Below are 22,073 nucleotides of genomic sequence, written 5' to 3'. Positions count from 1 at the left end.
GTGCATCCATTTACCTTAGAAGTGTCTTGAGTGTATCCTTTATGGCAGAGTGGTACTCCACTGTATTAAAAAAAAAAAAAACATATCTTCTTTATCCATTCATCAGTTGATGGGCATTTGGGCTGTTTCCAAGATTTGTTACAGTCTGCTGCTGTAAACATGGGTGTGCATATGTCACTGTGGTATGATGCTTTTATTTCTTTTGAGACCAACGAGGGGAACAGCTGTGTCAAATGGAACCTGTAGGCCTAGATAAGTTTTTTTGTTTTTTTGCCCCAAAGTCCCCAATTCCCTCTAGAGATATCTGTGAAGTGACTGATTTACTTATTTTCTTTCTTTCTTTTGAGATAGTATCTCTTTCTCTTACCAGTGTTGGTTTCAAACTCCTAGGTCCAAGCAATCTTGCCTTAGCCTCTTGAATAAGTAGGACTACAGACTTGTATCACCACACCCAGCTGAAGTTTCTTATGTATTCACTTAAAGTTTTTGTTTGGCCCAGGGCCTCACACCTGCTAGCCACATGCTCTACCACTGAATTACAGCAACAGCCCATTTGAAATGTTTTAGGTAGTGCGGTCATATGGCTAAATCAAGTAACATATAGTTATGTTATGTGGCTAGATTTAAGGGAATAAGATTGGAGGGAGAAAGAAATTAGGAAGCAGTTAAATAATCAAAGAAACCCAACATCTGAACTAAGTATTGGGGATAGTTGAGGGTGGATGAGGAGTTTAAGGAGTTTAAGACAGATGGAAATATCTAAGATGACTCCTGGGTTTCTTCTGTTGTAAACAACTTGCATCAGTGCTTGAGAGATCTAAAACAGAAGTAGAGACAGACTTGGAGGATGAGTTTAATTTTGAACATTTTATATGTAACTGAAGGATATTCATTGCTCAGTTTAACATGTGGGATTGGTACCTTGGGAGTTCAGAAGGACCCAAGATACAGATTTGCTGGCTTAGATGATAGTTGAGGTTTGGAACTAGATGGCTTTGCACAAGGAAACTGTAGATATAATGAGAATAACACTAAAGATGCAGGGCAATGAAACATAAGCATTTAAGGGGAATAGGAAAAATAGACTCTGCAGGGAAAGGGAAAGCTTTATTTCACAGTGGATCCCCCCAGTCTAACGTGTTGAACAACTCATAGTACGTGGAGATGGCGCTAGTATAAAGCAAAAGTTGAAAATAACTATCCATGCACACATACAGAAGACCTTTTTTATGTATCACTGCAGTAGCAAGCAGAGACACCAAAATGACATCCAGGATTTGGAGGCAGATTTATTTACTTACATTGATAGGCGCTGATCAGGATCACTGCCAAAAGGTCAGGCCGCAATTTCTGGTGGTCTAGAGCTTTTCTATGATGCACAGGCAAGAGGTACAGAGGAGGTACCAAGGTGAGACAGAACAGCCTGACAGTTCTGATTAGCTGGCAGGGTGAGATCATGGTTAAAAGAACTTGGTTCAGTGTGGTACCTTTGGGTATCTTGTATGTTCGATTACATTCTCGTGGTTACAGGGGTCAAGAAGGTAATTACAAAGCCATGGAGCAGTTACAAAGTTAGGCAGTTTCAAAAGAACAAACTTTTAAAAACTTTTCCTGTTCATCACAAGTAGCCACACTGCCTGCAGCTCTGCCCATTGACTCAACCTACCTGTTCTGGTTTCAAACCAGAGAATTTTTGTACTGCATTGGATAGCAACTGTCATCCACTGTGGGGTTGTGCCTCAGCTGGACCTATTTGTGTAGCAAGTCTCAGCCAGTGATCCCTGTTTCCCTTCTGCATCAGGGCTTGATGTCATGACCTATAAGCCATCATCTTCTACAGTTTCCTGTGCCATGTATTTCGCTGGACCCAAACTGTAGCCCCCTTAGGTGCCAGTGGGGCTAGATGAGAAAGAGGACCAACTTATGAGAGTGGAGGCCTGGGCCACTCCAATTTTTGGATGAGATATCATGTACAAATCCCTCCCTCAATCAAGTATTTAGTCTATACTTCTACTGACTGCTGCCCTGTGATTCTCTCATAGGTATGCAGAGTAGTGTGCACTGCTGCTAGCTATTTCTCAGTCAGAGAATACTGGTTTTTAACTCCTTTCCATAACTGTGACTAAAATCCAATAGGGTGCTTCTGCTTCCCTTGTTTTGGCCCCAAACCCAGCATCATCTATACTCACTGTTAGTGTAAATGGCAAAGTAAGATCCAGACCCAAAGAGTTTGTAGCTGTGCAACTGTCCTTTTTGAGTCCTGAAAAGGAATTTATGCTGCATCTTTCCAGTCCTGTGTTGCTTGCTTTCTGGTCATCTGGTGTAAGGGCTACAGCAAGGTAGCTAAGTACGGTATATATAAAGACCTAGCAAGACCACATACACCTATAATTGGCATACTGTCATGGTCTGGGATATGCCTAGATTTATCAATTTGGCATTAGGAATTACTTCTGTCTTACCTGCCCAGATAACACCCAAGAATTTGACAGGCAAGCTAAGTCCCTGGACCTTGTCTTCATTGATGGCCCAACCTCAGGCAAGCACACTGTCTGTCAGGTTGTGCATAATGGCTTCCAAATCTGCAAGACAACTAGAGGTTAACATAGTATCATCAATATAATGCAACAGTGACAACTGAGTGTGGCGTGGTCCAGGTGACCAGGTTCTGGACATCAAGCCAATGCACAAAGTTGGGCTATTCAGTTAGCCTTGAGGCAACATCTAGAAGGTCCATTGCCTGTCCTCTCAGATGAAGGTTCTAAGTGTCCAACACAATAGCAGTGAAGAAGGCACTGGCCAAATCTACAACACAATGGCTTTGACCCAGGATCAGGGTGAGACCATCCATCAAATCTGCAGTGTTAGGCACTGCCGCATGCAACAGAGGAGTCACTTTATTCAGTTCCAGGTAATCCACTGTCGTTTTCCATATCCCATGTCTTCCACATAGGCCATACCTGGGAGTTGAAAGGGGAGTGTGTAGGGGATATCAACCCTGCTTCTTCTGATTTCAAGATAGTTTGTCCTGTGAAATTGTCTGGAATGCTATAGGTTAATGTTGATTCTGGTCTGGTATCTAACAGTACTAGTACCTACTGTACATTCTTTGGGGATCAGTAAAGAGCTTCACATGTGACCTCTAGTCCCCCAGGTTCCTCTAACTGTGCTTCCTTCTGCTGCCTATTGTGGGTAAAAGGAGGCCAGTGTCACTTCCTCTTGTTTCACTGGGGTTGCTTTTACCTTTGGGTTCATCAGCCAGTATTACTTCTTGGCACACAGTTGCTACCAGAGTCAGCACTACATCCAAAGGCTGCCTGGCTGTCTTCTTTGTAGCTGAGCCAGCAGCCAACAGGTCTATCCAAATTTGGTACTGGCCAACCTTCAGTGGCCCCACCGCCTGTCCATGGAGGGTTGACTTGGTTTGCTTAGGGACTGCCCACTTTTTCACCTTTAGTGATATGGTTTGTACTGTTCTTGCTTTACCTTCTACAACCCCCAAGCGTTCACAGTGTCGTGGACCAGGAGATCTACAAAGGGAGCTAAAAGGCTGTCATTGTTTTGAATGTGCCAGCCATCTCACTTGACCAAATTGTGTCCCTCATGCATGCTGTTAGCATTTCCTTGTCAGTGCTACAGTAGTGTGTAGCAAACTTCATTTGGCACATGCCCGTTTCCCATGGCACAGAGACTAAGTCTAAGTAGGTTGTCCATTTTGCAACTTTTTCTGGCAGATCACCTGGATTCTCCCAAACCAGGAGAGCCATCGCCATCAACTAACTTAGCACAGTCTGGTTACACACAAAGCTGTCCTTTGTGTGTCCTGCAGAATCCATCTCATTGAGGAGATGCTGGCCGTGGTGGTTATTTGGGACATTTCCTCTAGGCTTAACTGTGTTATCAGCCCCATCGTTCCATAGTCAGAGCAGCCACATGGGCAGAGTTTCACCTACCTTTTGTTTTAATTGTTTTGACAGCTCCTGCAACTCTATGGCTATGTACCTTTATTCTGGGTAGTACTGGGTGGGCCTCCCAGCTCACCTCACTGGGATAGGCATTCTTCAACCTCCACTGTCTGATGAATAGCAGGCATAGCATGCAAGACCAGGGGATTTTCCCAGGGGTCTTCTTGAATATGAGGACTTAAGCTTCTGGAGACACTTCTGGAGGAGGCTGTGCTTCCCATGCCTCACAATATGAGCTCCCTTGCAGCTGGTCTACTTGCTGGACAAGGCCATCTACCTCTTGGTTCACACGGCAGAAGAGAGTGAAGAACAGCCAAACAATCCACCCACCATCTCACAGTGAGAGGGAGGGATTTGTGAGTCTGTTGCTTCTAAGGCTTTCAAAACATCCCTGGGTCCCAGACAGACTGCTTCCTAGTCTTCTGGACCTTCCCAGCTGCCAAAAAAGGTGGCTACAAATAACCAGAGTAAGGCTAGGAATGTGTGTCAGCAATTCTCCAGGGCTGTCCTCACTATCTGGCCCTCTTTCTACAGCTGCCAGGGTGAGGACCCTCACCTCATTCTGCCTACTATGGCAGTTGAGGAGGCTGGAGACCTGGAGGGGTATCTTTGCAGGTGAAGTCCCCAGGACACAGGGCAGATATTAGTGCAAGGGCAGGCAGCAACAAGAGCAAGAGCAGCAGCAAGAAAAAGGACATTTGCATATTTATTTATTTATTTATTTATTTTTTTGTCTTTTTCACTTTTTTCAGTACTGGGACTCGAACTCACAACCGCCTGCTTGCAAGGCAGGTGTTTATGCTGCTGAGCTAAATCCCCAGCCCCCATCTTTATTGTTTTTACTTCTATATGCCATTATCACTTATTTACATTGTTGTGTACTGGCTTAACCATGCACATGCATGATTGTCTAATGTTAAGTCATGGTTATAGAAGCATATCCTCCTCTGTGCCTCTGCTAAACTATGGGTTTACCTCCTCACATGTCTTTGGATGACCCCCAAGCTTTGAAACAATCCGCAGTGTCCCTCACAGTCTTGCTCTCTAATTCAGGCTGGCCTTGATCTCACAGAATCCTTTGAGTGCTGGCATTACAGGCATAAGCCAGGATGCCTGACTGTTTTCTACTTTGAATTACAAATGTATTTCACATTTTACCTTTAATGTTTTCCTTTGATTCTTGCATTTTGAAGCCTATAGGTATTAGTTTCAGATCATTTCTGCTTCATTTGAACTGCTTTGAACTGCTTGTTACTTAACTGAGTGACAAAAGTTAACTAACAGCCTTTTTTTTTTTTTTGATACTGGGGATTGAACTCATGACCTCGTGTTTGCCAGTGCTGCTGAGCTAAATCCCCAGCCTTTAACAGCCTTCTTAAATCCCAGATCCACTGGGTTTATGGTGTTTTATAAAGTTCTCATCTATGATGAAATGTGAGAATAAAGAAAAAATATATGAATGTTTTCATAAATAAAATTTATTAAATTTGCTCTATACTTTGTTATCAAAAAGGCTATACTTTATTTTTTATTAGTACATGTTTGCAGTATATGACTGTATTCATTATGGGGAGTTAGTATAGGTACATAACACATCTCCATTCTTTTTATGTCCTAAAATATACTTTATCCTGAGATTTTTGTCGCTGGTCCATGCTTTAGTAGGATGAAAATTAAAACTAAAGCATGACAGGAAAAAACTAACTGGAAAGTAAAAAAAATGGTAAGGGACTGTAGCTTGAGGATCTGACAAAGATCATGCTGGTCTTTAACAAAGAAAAAAAATTGGCAAAGAACTCCAGCTTGAGCAGCCCCTCTGATGAGGATCCAACTGGCCCACCCAAAGAAGCAGCAGCCAGTTCTTTTTTTTTTTTTTTTTTTTTTTTTTTGGCTTTTTCATTTTCATCGGTACCAGGGATCGAACTCACGACCGCCTGCTTGCAAGGCAGGTGCTTATGCCGTTGAGCTAAATCCCCAGCCCCCAGCAGCCAGTTCTTAAGAGTAGAAGATACAACTAAGCTCAAAAGGAGTCCTTATGACTGGCAATTCCAGTGGTGTGAGACTCTGTGGGAACCCAAGGTGACCTGGCCTTCAGGCCAGTAGAGACTTATGGGAGTGGGTATCCTCAGATTAAAGAGCAGATAGGCTTTGTCGTTTAGAAATAAAAGGCCTACTAAATGACTAACCTGTCTGTGTGCAGAGATGAAAAGGATTTGATCCAGGGTTTCATAAAATGAAGGTTAAGCTGAGAGTCACAGTTTAAATCCCTAACTCCCTCAGAAGAAAATATAAATCATGCTTTTTGTGAAATCAGGTTGGGAGCCAGGAGTAAGTTTGTCCTTTGTTCCTGTAATGGTTTCTGTGTCATGACTATTTTATTTTGTCCCTAAGTTTTTTGGTGTAAGAATAGTGAAAAGCACATATACTTAAAATATATATATATATTTCCTTATTAATGTTGCAGAATTCAAAAGACCAGAAAGCCCATGGAGGAAACAGGAGGGCTTTATTTTTCCGTGTACACTGACCCAACCAGACTTGTATCTAAAATGACTGAGCATCAAATAAAGGGGACGCTCCCATTTTTACACATTTTTGTCAAGGGGGTTGATGCAAAACTGGAAAGGGTTGCAAGCTAGATTATGAAAGCTGAGACAACGGCAGTTATTTACTCAGTGATGTTTTGTAAAGTTCTCATCTATGATGAAATGTGAGAATAAAGAATAATATATATGAATACAAACTTAGCCTTGAAGACAAATTCCAGTGTGTCACAGGACCCTGTTTACAGGAACATAATTGTCAACCTTATCAGCATCAGAGCAGAGGTCAACCTTGAAAGAGAGCAGATTCCTGAGAAGCCAGGACTCTTGTAGAGGAAAATGTTTGTTTTGTTTTGTTTTGCTTTTTTGAGACAGTCTTCCTATGTAGAGCAGGCTGACTTTGAACTTGCTCATGTAGCCCAGCCTGGCTGCAAATTCAGTGATCCTCCTGCCTCAGCCTCTTGAGTGCTGGGATTACAATTTGGTTTTCTCCAAGTCCTATTTTATAATTGTGCAGAGTGATGCATAAAACAACTGTATTGAAAGTCTGTAGTATGTGCTTTGCAAAGCCACATTGCAGAGACCAGTAACAAAGGCAGTAAATTTACTTACCAAGATCAGGGTAAAGATTAGGACAGGAATTTGCAGCAGGCGAGTTTCCAAGAGGGAAGTCTCTTTCAGATTGAAAGACTGAGGCATTCATAAGGGATTGAAACATGGGAAAGGGTCTGAGTCAGTAAATGTAGATGCCTGGTGAATGCTTTTCTACGGTGATTAGTTCCTTGTTAAACTTCCAGGAACACCTGCTCTGTATCTGTTATGTTTATTATTATTATTATGGTTTTTGGAGACAGGATCTCATTGTGTAGTTAAGGTTATCATGTAGCCCAGGCTGGTCTCAAACGTGGAACAATTCTCCTGCCCTAGCCTCCCAAGTGCTGGAATTACAAGTCTGTACTACCACACTAGGAAACCTGCATTTTATCTAAAGTTGTGAATCAAAAGATGCAAATCGGCAAGATTTTTTACTTTGATCTCACAGAAAGACCCTCACTAAGAGAAAGGTTTATTTTTATCTCATGCTGTTGTTGATCAGTGTTAGTGCAATAACTATGACTGCTTAAGTAGAGCTGGCAAACATTGCTTGGTGAGGAGCTACTCAAAGTTTTAACCCTTTTGTTGCTGATGGATAATCACCACAGTATGCACCTATGTGTTCCTGAGTAATGTGATTATCTTTATCAGCTTGAGGAACTATGAAAATGTTCTATAGCAGCTCTACCATTTTATAGCTGTCCCAGCAATAGACAAGATATGTTTGATTTTCTTCTTTATTTTTTCTATGCTTTTGTTTTAAAAAGAAAAGTTGCTAAACTTATATTAACCTCCCTAAATTAAAAAGCAAGCAAAATCTAAGAGCTGGGGATTTAGCTAAGTGATAGGGCTTGTCTAGTGTGTGTAAGGCCCTGAATTGATCCCAAGCCTTCCAGAAGCTTTACAACTACTGCATTGTATCAGCCTGTATTTAAAAACAAAAGCAAGAGGCTTGGGATATAGCTCAATGACATGGTCCTGCCTGGCAAGCACAAGGTCCTAAGTTTGATTCCTGGACCCCCCCCCCCCCACACACACACCAAAGCAAACAAATTGTCCAGGAGTTTATTTATCACTAAACAGAAAATTTCCTTTTTCTTTGGCCAGCCAGAGTGGCTCATTTTCCATTTCTTCTGTGTTGTGGGTGAAAAGAAGGGAAATCACTTTCAAAACAGAAAACTCAGGAAGTAGGATAAGGTGCTATGACTGGAACAAGAGAAATCATAGGCTTGTGTGTGCACCTGGTCTTTGGCGCCTGGAAATGGCACACGTGGTTTCTCATTTCCCCTCTGTGGGAGGGAGAATTTGGTGGGCTATCTATTTTTAGACTCTACTCTCTTGTCTGTGCACCAGGATGAACCTCTGAAGTTAACAAAAACATAAAACTTTGGACTGTTTCAAAATTCACATGTGAGATCAAATAAAAACTACGAAGATAAAGGATGTGGAGAAGACTGTAGGTTTTGAAGGAAGAGAGGAAGTTTCTGTGTCTCAGCAGAAGTGACATAGGCCCTTCAGATTATATAGGGGAAATAGATGTAACTCCCAACCTGCTAGATGTTCAATATTTCGAGTTCATGTTCCCCAGAATTGAAGAGTAAATTCTAAGGAACAATAGAGATTAAGAGTAGGAAGTTTTATTTAGAGAGAGACAGCCCCTGAGAGAGACATGTAAGTTGTGCAGTCCTTTCTTCACAAAGGAAGTTTTATAGAGCAACATCATGAGGTGGGTACAACATGGGCTAAAGCCATGTCACTAAGATTATAACCATAGCTGCTTAGGTAATAGTGACCCAATGGGAAACCAAGTCACATAGCAAGTGTATGTGAAAAGAACAAAGAACTCTTCAAGAAGGGGTGGGTCCAGAGATCTTGGTCACTCACTGAGGTGACTGATGTCTTATCTAGACTTTATTAGACTAGATCTTCCGGCTTATCCTTTAGGGAAGCGTGTAGGCCTGGTCATTCCATTTTTATCTTGAGGGCTGGCTTGCAACAGATGCACATTTTTCCATCTTTTCTCTTTACTGTCTCAAGGCCCTAGCTCTGTCTGACTGACTGTAGTATTTCTGCTTAACTCGGCTGTTGATAACAGAAGCAATAAATTCTCAGCTAGCCGGACTCTTTGCTTCGTGAATTCTGTAAGAAAGGATTTCTGTGAGCTGGGGGCACTACAGTGGACAGTAGCTATCTTTCCTGTTTTTATTGAAAAATAGAAAACAAAACAAAAAACAGTGGACATGGTGGTGCACTCCTGTAATCTCAGCATCCAGGAGGCTGAGGTAGGAGGGTCACTGAGTTCAAGGCCAGCGTGCATTACATAGTGAGATCTTGTCTAAAAATAAATTAAATAAATAAATAGGAAGGAAATTTTAAATAATTTATTTCCCTAAAGGAAGATGCACATTTCATATACGTTCTTGGGGTGCTAGATAATCAAGATAGGTGTTTCCCTAGTTTTGAGGGGAGAATATACTGGAATATGAAATTATAACGAATGAACCAAGCTGGGCATGGTGGCGTGCACCTGTAATCCCAGCACTTGGGAGGCTGAGGAGGAGGATCACTGTAAATCTGAGGCCAGCCTGGGCTACAAAGTGAGTTCAAGGGCAGCCTGAATCATAGTGAAACCCTACCTTAAAAAAGACCAAAACAAAAACACCCCAAAACTCTTCTTGAGAACTCTAAGATGGATATCTTGATGGGTGCTACAGCATCTATATATGTACTTTCTCCTTTTTAGACTGATTTGGTGAAGAATAGACAAATGGTCAATGAAGCCAAAACTCTAATCACCCCATCCTCTGACCATTGTATTGTTCTTTCTGTTATACCAAATTGGAATCTACAGGGATTTGGTTTGGTTTGGTTTGGTGTTTTGTTTTGTTATACTGGGAATTGAACCCAGGGCCTTCACACTGAGTTACATCTCTAGTCCTGTTTTATTTTTACTTTATTTATTTGGTACCAGGATCGAACTCACAATCTTGCACTTGCCACTTTGTGCTGCGGAGCTAAATCCCTGGCCCCTGTTTTATTTAATTTATCTTGAAACAGAGTCCCACTGAATTGCTAAATTGCCCAGGTAGCACTCCAATTTGCAGTCCTCTTGCCTCAGTCTCCTAAAGTGCTAGGATTACAAGTGTGCACCACCATACCAGCTGCATTCTACAATTTTTAACTGAGTATCTCCCATAGGAAAGTTTCTACATGCAGTGCATTCAAAAATGTTTAAGACAATGTGTAGTGAGGAAAAAAAGAATTTCGGTGTAATTATAATGTGAGACAAAAAGTAGGTGCTGCCCTAGGAAGTACATATATAGAATGATTTGTGTCATCAAATCCCCACCTGCCACAGGCTGTTGGAGAAAGCCTTACAAAGGAGTGCATTGGAGCATGCCGGCATCTGGAATCTGGGAGGCTGCTAAGGCAGGAGGAGTGCCCTAAGTTCAAGATTACTCTGCACTACAAATCTTGTGAAAGAAGGAGGGAGGGAGGGAGGGAGGGAGGAAGCAATCGAGCAAGCTCTTTTATCACAGTTCCTATGAATGGCTTCCGGGGATAGGGAGAGGGTTGGCCTGGAAGATAGATGATCTGACCCATTTCTTGCCTTTTTTAAAAAATCAAATTTATTGGTGTATTTTAGATATACATAATGATCACATTCATTGTAGGGAATTTGTACCTGTACATGATACGCCTTTTTTTTTCTATTCCTCTACCCTCCCTTCAACCCTTCTTCCCCCTTCCTATTATCTGATCGATTTCTTCCTCTGTGTTGCCTGTGTTGTTTTGCTCAGAACGCAATGGATTAGAAACAGGAGTCTTGGCTCTTTTACATAACCTCTTGCTTTCTCCTGTCTGCCAGCATTGCCTCTTTCCTATCTTCTTTCCCTTTCTCCTCCACCTATTATTTTGATAACCAGGAATGATGGCTGTTGCTGCCTGTGTTATTTTTCCATTTCAATAAAATGATGTGGTGAAACCAAAAATTTGAGCACCCCTGCTGGGGCCTTTTTTTTTTTTTTTTAATTGGTAACAGGAATCAAATTCAAGACCTTGTCCTTGCCAGGCAGGCACTGTGTCTCTTAAGTTACATCCCTGTCCCTGCTGGGGCCATTTTTACAAGTACTGAATTGTTATTTCACACTGGTCTACTATGAAAGAGCCAAAATAAAAGGGGAGGGTGACTGGGAGGTCTGAAAATACTGCGTGTCTCTCTTATTAAAAGACTTAACTACTTTACCCCTTTCAGTGCCATGGTGTGATACCTGCCTTATTTTGAGGAGAATGTGTTGGCTTATATTGTTACAACTGTTTAGCTTTGTTTGTTTTGCAGTACTGGAGATTGAACCCTGGACATCACATGTGCTAGGTAAGGACTTCACCACTGAGCTACATCTCTACCTCTACTCTTTTCTTCAGCTTGCACTTGACAGTAGATAGAGAACACTATCAGTCTGGGTGTGCATGTGTGTGTATGCATGTACATAGTGACCTCTGCAAAAACTGGATGGATCTTTGAGGACAGTCAGGGATCTCACACTCTGAACCTGCTCACCATCCGTATCTCAAGGTCCACAGATCAAAAAAAAGACAGTGAAAAGAAACCTCCTTATAATTTTCCTGGTTACTCAGTGAGTGTTTTACAGGCTTCTTTTATTGCTGAGCCGAGCAATCGGAAAGTAGGTTAGCACTGGGTGGGGGTGGAGGAGTAGCAGGCAACATGAAGAAGTGGACCAGTTATGTAAATGCAGGGAGATAACAGCAGGCATTGAACCGTAATCTCACTGTCCATTTCCCGCGAGAAACACAGTTGGAGTCAGGCTGTGCAGGTAGGTGTGGGAGCCAGGAAAGGTCTTTTTAGAGGGCGCTACTAAAGGCAGGGAGCAGAGCAGGTGCATATGATGGATGTTCCAGATTTTCCACAGGAACAGGGTAAAGAATGTTACATGTTTGCATCAGTGCTATCAGCATCCACCTCTGAGACATCCAAGAATCTGGATCTGTGCCTATTTCATTACCCAACAGGGTTTAGGAATCTAAATAAAAAGGGGCACACATGGGGCTGGGGATTTAGCTCAGCGGCATAAGCGCCTGCCTTGCAAGCAGGCAGTCATGAGTTCGATCCCCGGTACCGATAAAAATGAAAAAGACAAAAAAAAAAGGGGGGGGGGCACACTTCAGAAAAAAGAAGATGGTTCTTGTGGAAGAGTGGCAGGAGTTTATTAGCTCCTATCACTCCTTTCCCCCCATTCCGTTAGCCACTGATTTCCACTGAGATTGCCAAGGTTTAAGAGCAACTTTGGGGAGAAAAGTAAAAAAACTTTATCTCCACATCTCCAATGCCTCAAAAGCCCCAGAGCTTCTAGGACATATCAGGACCTAAGTAAAATCATTGTGTGGTTGGAGCTGTACTTTCCTAATTCCTGTAGTTCAAAGTCAGAGCTGTGACTGTCTGCAGAAGAAGCACAGGTGCAAGGCACTGGGTATGACCATTCTAAGGGAAAAGTTGGCTTCTGCCTCCCTCCCAAGGGAACTCCCTAAGGGTGAAAGTTTCACAGTTTATGCCCTTTTCTACCCAGTCATTCTTCCTAGTAAGTGGTTGTTTTCACTCTGAAACAGGCTGTTTTTACAGGTTCAGATCCAGGTTAGAATATGGGCATGTGTTTAATTTATAGACTGGAACCTCTTTGTTTTTGTAGGTAGGAGCCTGGGCAGGCAGGGTGTTGCTGGGTGGTAGAGCACTTGCCTCCCATGCATGTGGCCCTTTGGTTCAACCCTAGCACTGCAAAAATAAAAAAAATAAAAATCTTTCCCTGGTATTGAGAACAGCAGTTTGGGTTCCGACTCAAGTGAAGCATTTGAGAATCTTGCTCCGAATGCTCTAGGTAGTAGTGCCTTATCTCATTCCTCACTCCTGTTCCCCGCAAGGACCCTATATCTGTCTTCCCCTGTTTCTGCAGGCCTCATCATTTTGTCTCGACTGTCTCTGTCTTCTTTTTCTGCTGGCTGGTCCTCTGGTGTATGGACTTATACATGATGAACTGTGAACTTCTAGCCACATGTAGTGCCCTTGGGTACTTGGAGGGTGATGCTTACCACAAGGAACCAGATTGCTTAGGTGAGTAATTTCTTCGAAGAACCGGTAAAAACCTTGGTGGAATTGAGGCAGTCTGTCAAATTTCTCAAGCCCTAGGTATGACAAGCATGTGGGCTTGAGTGGAGTTTCTTGTAGGATTTCACGTACTTGTTTTTTCTTTCTCTGAAGAGAGTGTGAAGGATTTGATCCGCTACTTGAGGTATGAGGATGAGACTCGAGATGTGCGGCAGCAGCTGGGGGCTGCCCAGATCCTGCAGAATGACCTTCTACCCATCCTTGCCCAGCACCGCCAGGACAAGCCTCTCTTTGATGCTGTCATCAGGTTCCTTCCCCAGCTTTTTTATTTTTGCCACATGCCAGCATTTGTGTTTGTGCTAATAGGTTTAGGTGTCTGTGCAGGCCAAGGCAACCTAATAGCTTCTTCCCCCGTTGTTTTCCCCAGACTGATGGTGAACCTGACACAACCAGCCTTGCTGTGTTTTGGCAGTGTACCTAAGGAACCCAGCATGCGGCACCACTTTCTACAGGTGCTCACTTACCTGCAGGCCTACAAGGAGGTGAGACCATCCTTTTGAGTCCCCGAGCACAGTTTGGATGAGTGAGGGGAAATGGATGGACACTACATAAGAGCCATTTCCTCACAGGCCTTTGCCAGTGAGAAGACTTTTGGGGTCCTCAGTGAAACCTTGTATGAATTGCTGCAGCTGGTGAGTCTCACCTACAAGAACCCATGGCACAGGTAATGCATTGCACCTGTCCTGAGCTGAGGAGGAAATGCTGAGTCTGGAGATATAGTCCAGTCCTGGAAGATACAGTAGTCCAGGCTGTAGTCTCTGGGTGCCTTGGGGATACTCAGAAACTGGGTGAGGTTCTCTTCTGCACCTCAGTCTGCCAGTCTGGGTAGATGCTGCCCGCCTTCCATAAGGATTCTCTTCCTTTGTCTCTTTTCTTTCTGTCTAGGGCTGGGAAGAACGGCAGGAGGAAGACAATCTGCTGATTGAGCGGATCCTGCTACTGGTCAGAAACATTCTGCATGTTCCAGCTGACCTTGACCAGGAGAAGGTATGGCCCTGGGTCGTCTGAGTTCTTCTGCTGAGTCAGGTTGAATTATCTTTTTCTTTTTCTTTCTCTCCTTCCCTCCCCCTACCTTCTCTCTCTCTCTCTCTCTCTCTCTCTCTCTCTCTCTCTCTCTCTTTTTCCTCCTCTTTTTAAGGTAGGATCAGGTTGGCCTTGAACTCGTGAACTTCCTGTGTAGCCCAGGCCAGCCTGGAACTTGTATTGATCCTCGTGCCTCATCCTTTCCAGTGCTGGGTTATATGTATGTGCCACCATGCCCAGATGAACTTCTTGTTAGGCTTTACTATCTTGTGACCAATCTGAGGCAAGAGCTTTCACTAAGGAATGAGCTGGAGAACTTCAAAGCAGGGCGGCAAAACTGAGTGTGCTCCTCTTCTCCCCTCCCTACTCGTTGCTCAGAGGATAGATGATGATGCCAGTGTCCATGACCAGCTTCTCTGGGCAATTCACCTCAGTGGCCTGGATGACCTGCTCCTCTTCCTGGCCAGCTCTCCTGCCGAGCAGCAGTGGAGCCTACACGTGCTAGAAATTATCTCTCTTATGTTTCGTGACCAGGTAAGACCCTGAACTGCAGCTGTAGTCCCTCCATCCTTGTAGTTTTCTGCTACACCACCAGACTTGGTCTTTTAACAGTGGCTGAATTGTCTGGAGAAGGCAGGTGGTGGGTAGAGTCTCCTTGTCTTCAGTAGAGGGTCCCATCAAAGTCTGGTTTTGTTCACTCTTTCTATCCCCAGTAAAAGTGAGTTCAGGATTGGGAATGACTGTCCTTTTACTCTCCCCTCCTTGTTCCAAATCTAGAACCCCGAGCAGCTGGCAAGAGTAGGGCAGGGACGCTTAGCTCAGGAGCGGAGTGCGGATGTGGCAGAACTGGAAATGCTACGCCAGCGAGAGATGGCGGAAAAGAAGGCGCGAGCCCTCCAGCGAGGCAACAGGTGTGTAGCACAGAGCTCTCTGCCTGTGTCCTTCCTGCAGCAGGAACATAAGCACTATGGAGCAATTCTAAGACAACGGAGGCTGGACACCATTCTAAATCTTGAGCTCTTTCAGTGTTCCTGGTGAAAGAGAGTGGGTTAAAGCTTCCAGATGACTGAGGAAGCACTTTGGACTTTTCTCCCCTGTAGACATTCTCGATTTGGGGGCTCCTACATTGTTCAAGGTTTGAAATCCATAGGGGAAAGGGACCTCATCTTTCACAAAGGCCTTCACAATGTGAGTATTTGCACATCTGGTGTAAGAACATTGGGGCTGCAGGCTTTAAAAGTGTTACCATTTCTGAGATCAAAGCATCTTTGTTTCTTTTTTCGAGACATGGTTTCACTATATAGTACACGCTGGCTTAAAACTCACACTGATCCTCCTGCCTCAGCCTCCCAAGTGCCGGGATCACAGGTGTTTGCTGCCACGCCCTGCAGCATTTCTGTTCTTAAATTTAGAAACTTGGTGATGACAGCAAAAAGAAGTAGAGTGTGTACTGTTAGTCACATTGTCTGCACTCATGTTTTTTCTTAGCACCTGAGGCAGAGAACTGTCTGAGAGTTCCTTCTGAGAAAATTGTAATGCCAGGGATCTGGTAGAAGCCACAGGGGGACAGTGATAGTTAGGAGTAATTCTAATTCTCCAACCTGCACCTTCAGCTCCAAAACTACAGTTCAGATTTAGGAAAGCAGCCCCGCAGGATACCTAAACGCCACCAGGCCGCTCAGGAGCTGTCCACGCAGCGCCGCTCTGCCCTCAATGTGAGACTTTTCCTCAGGGACTTCTGCTCTGAGTTCCTGGAGAACTGTTACAACCGGCTTATGGGTGCAGTGAAGGTGAGAAATTGGGAAGACATGGAGGTACTCGGGGATGGTGCAGAGAGGTGTCCAGAAAAGTGACAGGCCAGTGATGGGGAAGAATTGCAACCTGGAGCCTGGAGTGTGGGCAAGGAAGCAGATAGGGCACAGCAGAGATGGAGAAGATGGCAGGAGAGGGTGGGTGATTAGCATAAGGAAAAGGGGCTCTGGAGATGTTACCCCAGAGGGAGGGGAGGGCAATGTGGAGAGACCTAAGGAGAGCAAGAGAAAACGAGGAATTTTAGATCCAACAGTTATCACAGTGATGTCTAGGCTTCTCCCCATCATCACAGGAGGGAAGGAGGGCAGGAAAAAGTTAGGAACCCTGAGGTCATAGTAGTCTTTTTTTGTTTTGTTTTGGATCTTAGGATCACCTGCTTCGTGAGAAAGCTCAGGAACATGATGAGACCTACTATATGTGGGCCTTGGCTTTCTTCATGGCTTTCAACAGAGCTGCCTCCTTCCGGCCAGGCTTGGTTTCTGAGACACTCAGTGTCCGTTCCTTCCACTTCATTGAGAAGAACCTCACCAACTACTATGAGATGATGCTAACAGATCGCAAGGAAGCCAGATCCTGGGCATGCCGGTGAGGGGTAGTTATCAGGGCTGCAGTGGGCATCCTGGCCAGGCGGGGGAATCTAAGTATGTGCATTTTGGATGGTACTTTTTCTCGATTCAGCATTGAAGGAATCAGGCTGGGGACTAAGGATTGACAGGGTCATTTGTTCCTGGTGGCACTTTTTGAGGAGTGATGTTTCCATTAGCCAGTGCTCTAAACTATCCCCCATTTCACTTGTTGGCTTCATTCTTAGGATGCACCTGGCACTAAAGGCCTATCAGGAGTTGCTGGCCACCGTGAATGAGATGGACATGTCCCCAGATGAGGCTGTGCGGGAGAGCAGCCGCATCATCAAGAGTAGGCCCTGGCTCAGTTCCTGATCCCCGCCTTCCCATCTCTACCAGAGTCTCATTCTTCTCAGTCCCAATTTCACCCATTTCTCCTTTTTACTCAGGGTTTTCAGGTGAGTCCTTCCATTCCTTTTTCTTTCCCCTACGTAGACAATATTTTCTATATGATGGAGTACCGAGAACTATTCCTGACACTCTTCCGAAAGTTTGATGAGAGATGCCAGCCTCGCTCTTTCCTTCGTGACCTGGTGGAAACCACCCACCTCTTCCTCAAGATGTTGGAGCGATTCTGTCGGAGCCGAGGGAACCTGATGGTCCAGGTACTGGGTAGCCCCAGGATGTCGAAAGTGTCATGAGGTGAAAGGCAGAGGCTCTTTCTCCCCCTATACCATATAGCTTAAGCTGATCTGTTAGAACTACTCTGAGCTAACAGGGCTGGAGGCTTGTGGTGTCACTGGTATGAGTCTGCCAGCTTTACTTCTCCCATTAGGTTCAGCCCTGATTTACCGAAGTATCTCCATTTATTCAGGAAACATTTATTGAATGTCTGCTGTGTGCTAGGTACATAAATCTTTAGAGATTAATAATTTTAATTAAGGGGTTAGGGATTTAGCTCAGCAGCATAAGCCCCTGCCTTGCAAGTAGGCAGTCATGAGTTTGATCCCCAGTACCGATAAAAAAGGAAAAAGACAAAACAAAACAAAACAAAACAAAACAAAAAAAAATAATATTTTTTGTCTTTTTGAGACAGTTCCACTATGCATTTCAGGTTGGCCTTGAACTCACTTGGTAACCCAGGCTGGCCTTAAACTCCCAGCACTCCTCTTGCCTCAGCCTTCTGAGTGCTGGGATTACAGGAGTGTACCACGATGCCTGGCTTAGAATTCATAATTTTAGATTTTAGTAATTAGCTTTCTGTTGCTGTGACAAAATGCCTGAGAAAAACAAGAGGAAAATTTTATTTTGACTTGCAGTTTCAGAGGTTCCAGTCTATGGTTGATTGGCTGTGTTGTTTCTGTGTTTGAGGTGAGGCGTATTGCAGAAGGGAACAGGTGAACCACAGCTGTTTACCTCATGGTGACCAGGATGGGGGTGTGTGCAGGAACAAGATATACCTGGTCATGGCACATTGCCCATGACTTAAATTCTCCAACCAGGCTCACCTCCTATAGTTTCTGCCACCTTTCAATATTCCTTTCAGTCATGAACGCATCAGTGGAGTGATTTGTTGATGAAATCAGAGTTCTTGTAATACAGTTATTTCCCAGAAGTCCTACCTTTGAGGATCCAATGCTGTACTAGTCACTGTTAGAATAAACTTAAGCAGCTTGTTTCAGTCTCTCTAGATCCCTGGATAGAAATTATAACATAGACCTTAGCAACTTCACCAGACCTTGTCTTAAAAGTCAAAAAAGGGCTGGGATGTAGCTCAGTATGAAGGCCCTGGATTCAATGCCTAGTATTACTCTCGAGTATGAAATAGAATAATAAAAGCCTGCAAAAAAAAAAAAAAATTCATATGCTGGAGACAAAGAGACTCTGCTTTGTAAAACACATTTCGTCCCAAACCTTACTATAATTCTAGTTTCTGCAGTTTAGAATTGTGTCAGGCCAAGTATAGTGCTGGACTCCTGTAATCCCAGCACTCAGGAGGTTGAGGCAGGGATTGCCATGAGATTGAGGCCAGCCAAAGCTACATAGTGTGTTCAAAGCCAGCGTGGACTGCATAGAGACGCATTCTCTCAAAATATAAAATTAAAATAAAATACAGTAAAATAATTCTATCTGAAATGAACTTGGGAAAGGCAGCAATACCAATGATGCTTTATTAAAAAGTATTTTTATGCTCAGGGCTCTTTGGTATTATCAGTAATAATAGGTGTTACCATCTAGTCACAGTTTCCTATGTATCAACATAGTGCTAAGGTTTTCATGTAATACATGCAACAGCATTAGGACATCTGCAGGTGAATACACTGCTTGCCTAAAATCTTGTTACTAAATGGTTAGTATCAGTGCAACCGTGGTTCATGAACTTAATTCTTTCCACGATTCTGGTCACAAACCAAATTAGATGAGAACCAAATCAAATTCAATGGTTATGTTTAATGTTGACCTTGGGGGGAAATTTGATTTGGTTCTCATCCAGTTTGATCTGTAACCGAAATTGTGGAACCAGTTAAGTTTGTGAACTGAAATACTGCTATTCTCAAGTCCAGATCCCTAGAGTCCAAAGCTCATGCTCTCCATTTGGTGTGTTTGACCATGAGTTTCTCAATAGAGCATGAACCTCAAGGGTTCCCCACCCAGCCATCCACTTTGACTTTTGTGCAAAAGACTACTTTACATCTGTGACATGAGGGAGGAGAACTAGGGGACTGATCTTTTTCTGTGTGTGTGTAGGGATCGAACTCACGACCTTGCACATGCCATGCAGGCGCATATGTCTCTGACCTAAATCCTCAGCCCCTGGTTGACTTACCCTTTGCTTTTGTTTTGTTTGACATGGGGTCTCACTATGTAGCCCCAAATGACCTCGAACTTAAACAACAATCCTCTTGCCTTAGCTTCCCAGCTGCTGGGATTACAGGCTGTGCAGCACCACGCCCTGCTCTTGCTTTTGAAGAAAAGATTTTGCCTTTTACAGAGGCTTTTCATGTATCTTATTTGATTCCCATAACAAATTTGTTCATGCTGTAGATCTTTACAGATATTGCTGCTTTTGGTAAATTCTTACTCCAAGAAATAGGCATTTTATATGCGATGACATTTTATGCTTATCCACATTACTCGTACCTACTCTGTAATGTAATTTCCTTTTGACTTACCTTCTCTCCAACTAGAGTACAAACTTTTTAGGGACAAAGAAATATACTGTTCACTATTGCTTCCCACAGCCTATGAGCAGCACATACTGGGAACTTGGTAAATCCCCACTAAACTAACTAGTTTTGTTTTTAGTTTTTTTGTTTGTTTAGTATTATTTTATTGAGACAGAGTCTTGCTGTGTACTCTGTGAACTCACTATGAAATCCAGGCTCACCGTCTGGGCTTCTGGCTCGGCCATCTGTGCACCTGCATGGCAAATGGGAGGTTGTGGGTTTGATTCCCTGTGCTCCCACCAGGCTTTTCAGGAGCATCATGTCTTGGCACTCGCTCTCTGTGGGCTGAGGATTTAGCTCAGGGGCATAAACGCCTGCCTGGCAAGTGCAAGGTTGTGAGTTCAATCCCCGGTACCAAAAAAAAGAAAGAAACCCAGGCCGGGCTCAAACATGTGCAACCCTCCTGCCTCAGCTTCCCAAATGCTAGGATTACTGGCATGCACCACAATATCTGCTTAGTTTTGTATGAGAGACAACAATGAGGAGAAAAGACTTCACTCTCCTGCCATAGTCATATGATTCTTTCCCCCATAGAACAAACGGAAGAAGAGGAAGAAGAAGAAAAAGAAGGTTTCTGACCAGACTGTGGCTTCTGGTAATGTCTCATACAGTGCAGAGGAGCTGGAGGCCTTGTGGCAAGGGCTGGCTGAGCAATTGCAATGCTGTACCCAGGTAGGTGGTTGCAGACACTCCAGCTTTTTTGAGGTGACTGATATGGGCAGACAAATATTTTTTTCTTTGATCCCAGGGATTGAACTTACAACCTCATGCTTGCCAGGCAGGCGCTTATGCCACTGAGCTAAATCCCCAGCCTAGACAAATATTCTCATCCATTTCTAGGATCCTGAGCTCAGTGTAGACTCCATGGTTCCCTTTGATGCTGCCTCAGAAATCCCAGTAGAAGAACAGCGGGTGGAAGCCATGGTGAGGATCCAAGACTGTCTCCTGGCCGGCCGGGCTTCACAGGCTCTGAGCCTCCTGAGATCTGCTCGGTAAGAGCCCTGCCCAGCACCCTTCTAAGCTTTGGCAGCCTTCTTCAGGGTGCAGCATTCTCAGGCTTCAGCAGGGAGAAGTCCTGTCGGACTCTGGGACCCAGAACTGAGTACTGACTTCTGGGAGCTTTGATTGACTTGGGGGGTTTTGGTTTGTTTCTGAGAAATGTTAGAAACCACAGTTAATCAGAGGGAAAAAAATAACTACTAGCCAAAGAGAGCCATCACTACATTTTGATGAGTAATCTTCCAGAGTCTGTTATAGATGGGCACACACACACCTTCTTTTTTAAGAGCGAAAAGCACATGTACTGACTCATAGTGTTTGTTAACTTCTTGACATATTTCAAGCATCATTTCTCATCAGTTATACTTCTGTTATTGTTAATGACTTTCAGGCACCATTGTGTATATATGTACATTTGCTGTCTACGTGTCAGCATGTAGGTTGTCTCCATTTTGTTCTTACATGATTTTCAATGCAGTTTGGCTTATAAGGAAACGTTTCCCTGGATTCTGTCTGTGGTGACAGTTTGGATTCTCTTTCAGGCTGAAATATATCTCAGTTCCTTCTCACATTCTACTTGCAACCGCCATTTCCTATAGTTAAAGCCTTTTTCCTCTGTGCTCCAGGGAGGTGTGGCCAGAAGGAGATGTGTTTGGCTTTCCAAACATTTCCCCTGAGGAAGAGATGCAGTTGCTGAAACAGATCCTCTCTGCTCCCCTTCCTCGTGAGTCTATTCCTTTGCAGCTCCCTTGTTTCAGCTGTGCTCCAGCATCAGCATGATAGAGACCCCATAGTCCTCACTCTTTTTTTCTCCCCCCAGTTTGAGCCTAAGACTTTTCCACTAAGCTACATCCTTAGCCCTTCTTTAATGTTGAGAGAGGATCTCAGCAAGTTTTCCATGTTGGGTTCAAGTTTGAGATCCTCCTGCCTCAGCTTTTCTGAGTGCTAAAATTACAGGTATTTGTTACCACACTGGGCTAATCTTCACTCTATGTATAGGGCAGCAGGAAACAGAGGAAGGAGATAGAGAAGAGGAGGAGGAAGAAGAGGAAGAAGAAGAGAAAGAAGAGGAGTTGCAAGTTGTGCAGGTGTCAGAGAAAGAGTTTAACTTTCTGGACTACCTGAAACGGTGTGTGCTAAGGCTGAGCTGCTCCCACTTTGGTGACTAT

General features: G+C 43.8%; 1 protein-coding gene across 2 annotated transcripts in view; it reads left to right on the top strand.

The window, feature by feature from the left end:
* The window catches only part of Timeless (timeless circadian regulator), a 33,796-nt gene that overhangs the window by 2,236 nt on the left and 9,487 nt on the right, over positions 1 to 22,073 (top strand). For both annotated transcript variants that reach the window (XM_013159446.3, XM_013159445.3), the window contains exons 2-18: positions 11,442 to 11,477; positions 13,069 to 13,226; positions 13,374 to 13,527; positions 13,648 to 13,762; positions 13,850 to 13,912; positions 14,166 to 14,267; positions 14,682 to 14,837; positions 15,081 to 15,214; positions 15,404 to 15,491; positions 15,917 to 16,093; positions 16,483 to 16,700; positions 16,927 to 17,030; positions 17,174 to 17,343; positions 20,440 to 20,577; positions 20,746 to 20,897; positions 21,531 to 21,628; positions 21,904 to 22,033. In XM_013159446.3, coding sequence (XP_013014900.2) covers positions 13,130 to 13,226; positions 13,374 to 13,527; positions 13,648 to 13,762; positions 13,850 to 13,912; positions 14,166 to 14,267; positions 14,682 to 14,837; positions 15,081 to 15,214; positions 15,404 to 15,491; positions 15,917 to 16,093; positions 16,483 to 16,700; positions 16,927 to 17,030; positions 17,174 to 17,343; positions 20,440 to 20,577; positions 20,746 to 20,897; positions 21,531 to 21,628; positions 21,904 to 22,033 — 2,096 coding nt within the window. In that variant the 5' untranslated portion in view covers positions 11,442 to 11,477; positions 13,069 to 13,129. The remainder of the gene's footprint in view (positions 1 to 11,441; positions 11,478 to 13,068; positions 13,227 to 13,373; positions 13,528 to 13,647; positions 13,763 to 13,849; positions 13,913 to 14,165; positions 14,268 to 14,681; positions 14,838 to 15,080; positions 15,215 to 15,403; positions 15,492 to 15,916; positions 16,094 to 16,482; positions 16,701 to 16,926; positions 17,031 to 17,173; positions 17,344 to 20,439; positions 20,578 to 20,745; positions 20,898 to 21,530; positions 21,629 to 21,903; positions 22,034 to 22,073) is intronic.

This window comes from Cavia porcellus, unplaced genomic scaffold, assembly GCF_034190915.1.
Source record: "Cavia porcellus strain 051 isolate PalLab524CR breed Dunkin Hartley unplaced genomic scaffold, mCavPor4.1 scaffold_8, whole genome shotgun sequence".
In the NCBI taxonomy this organism is placed as follows: Eukaryota; Metazoa; Chordata; class Mammalia; order Rodentia; family Caviidae; genus Cavia; species Cavia porcellus.
Note: the sequence above shows the minus strand (reverse complement) of the source record. Positions and strands in the feature narration are given on the sequence as shown.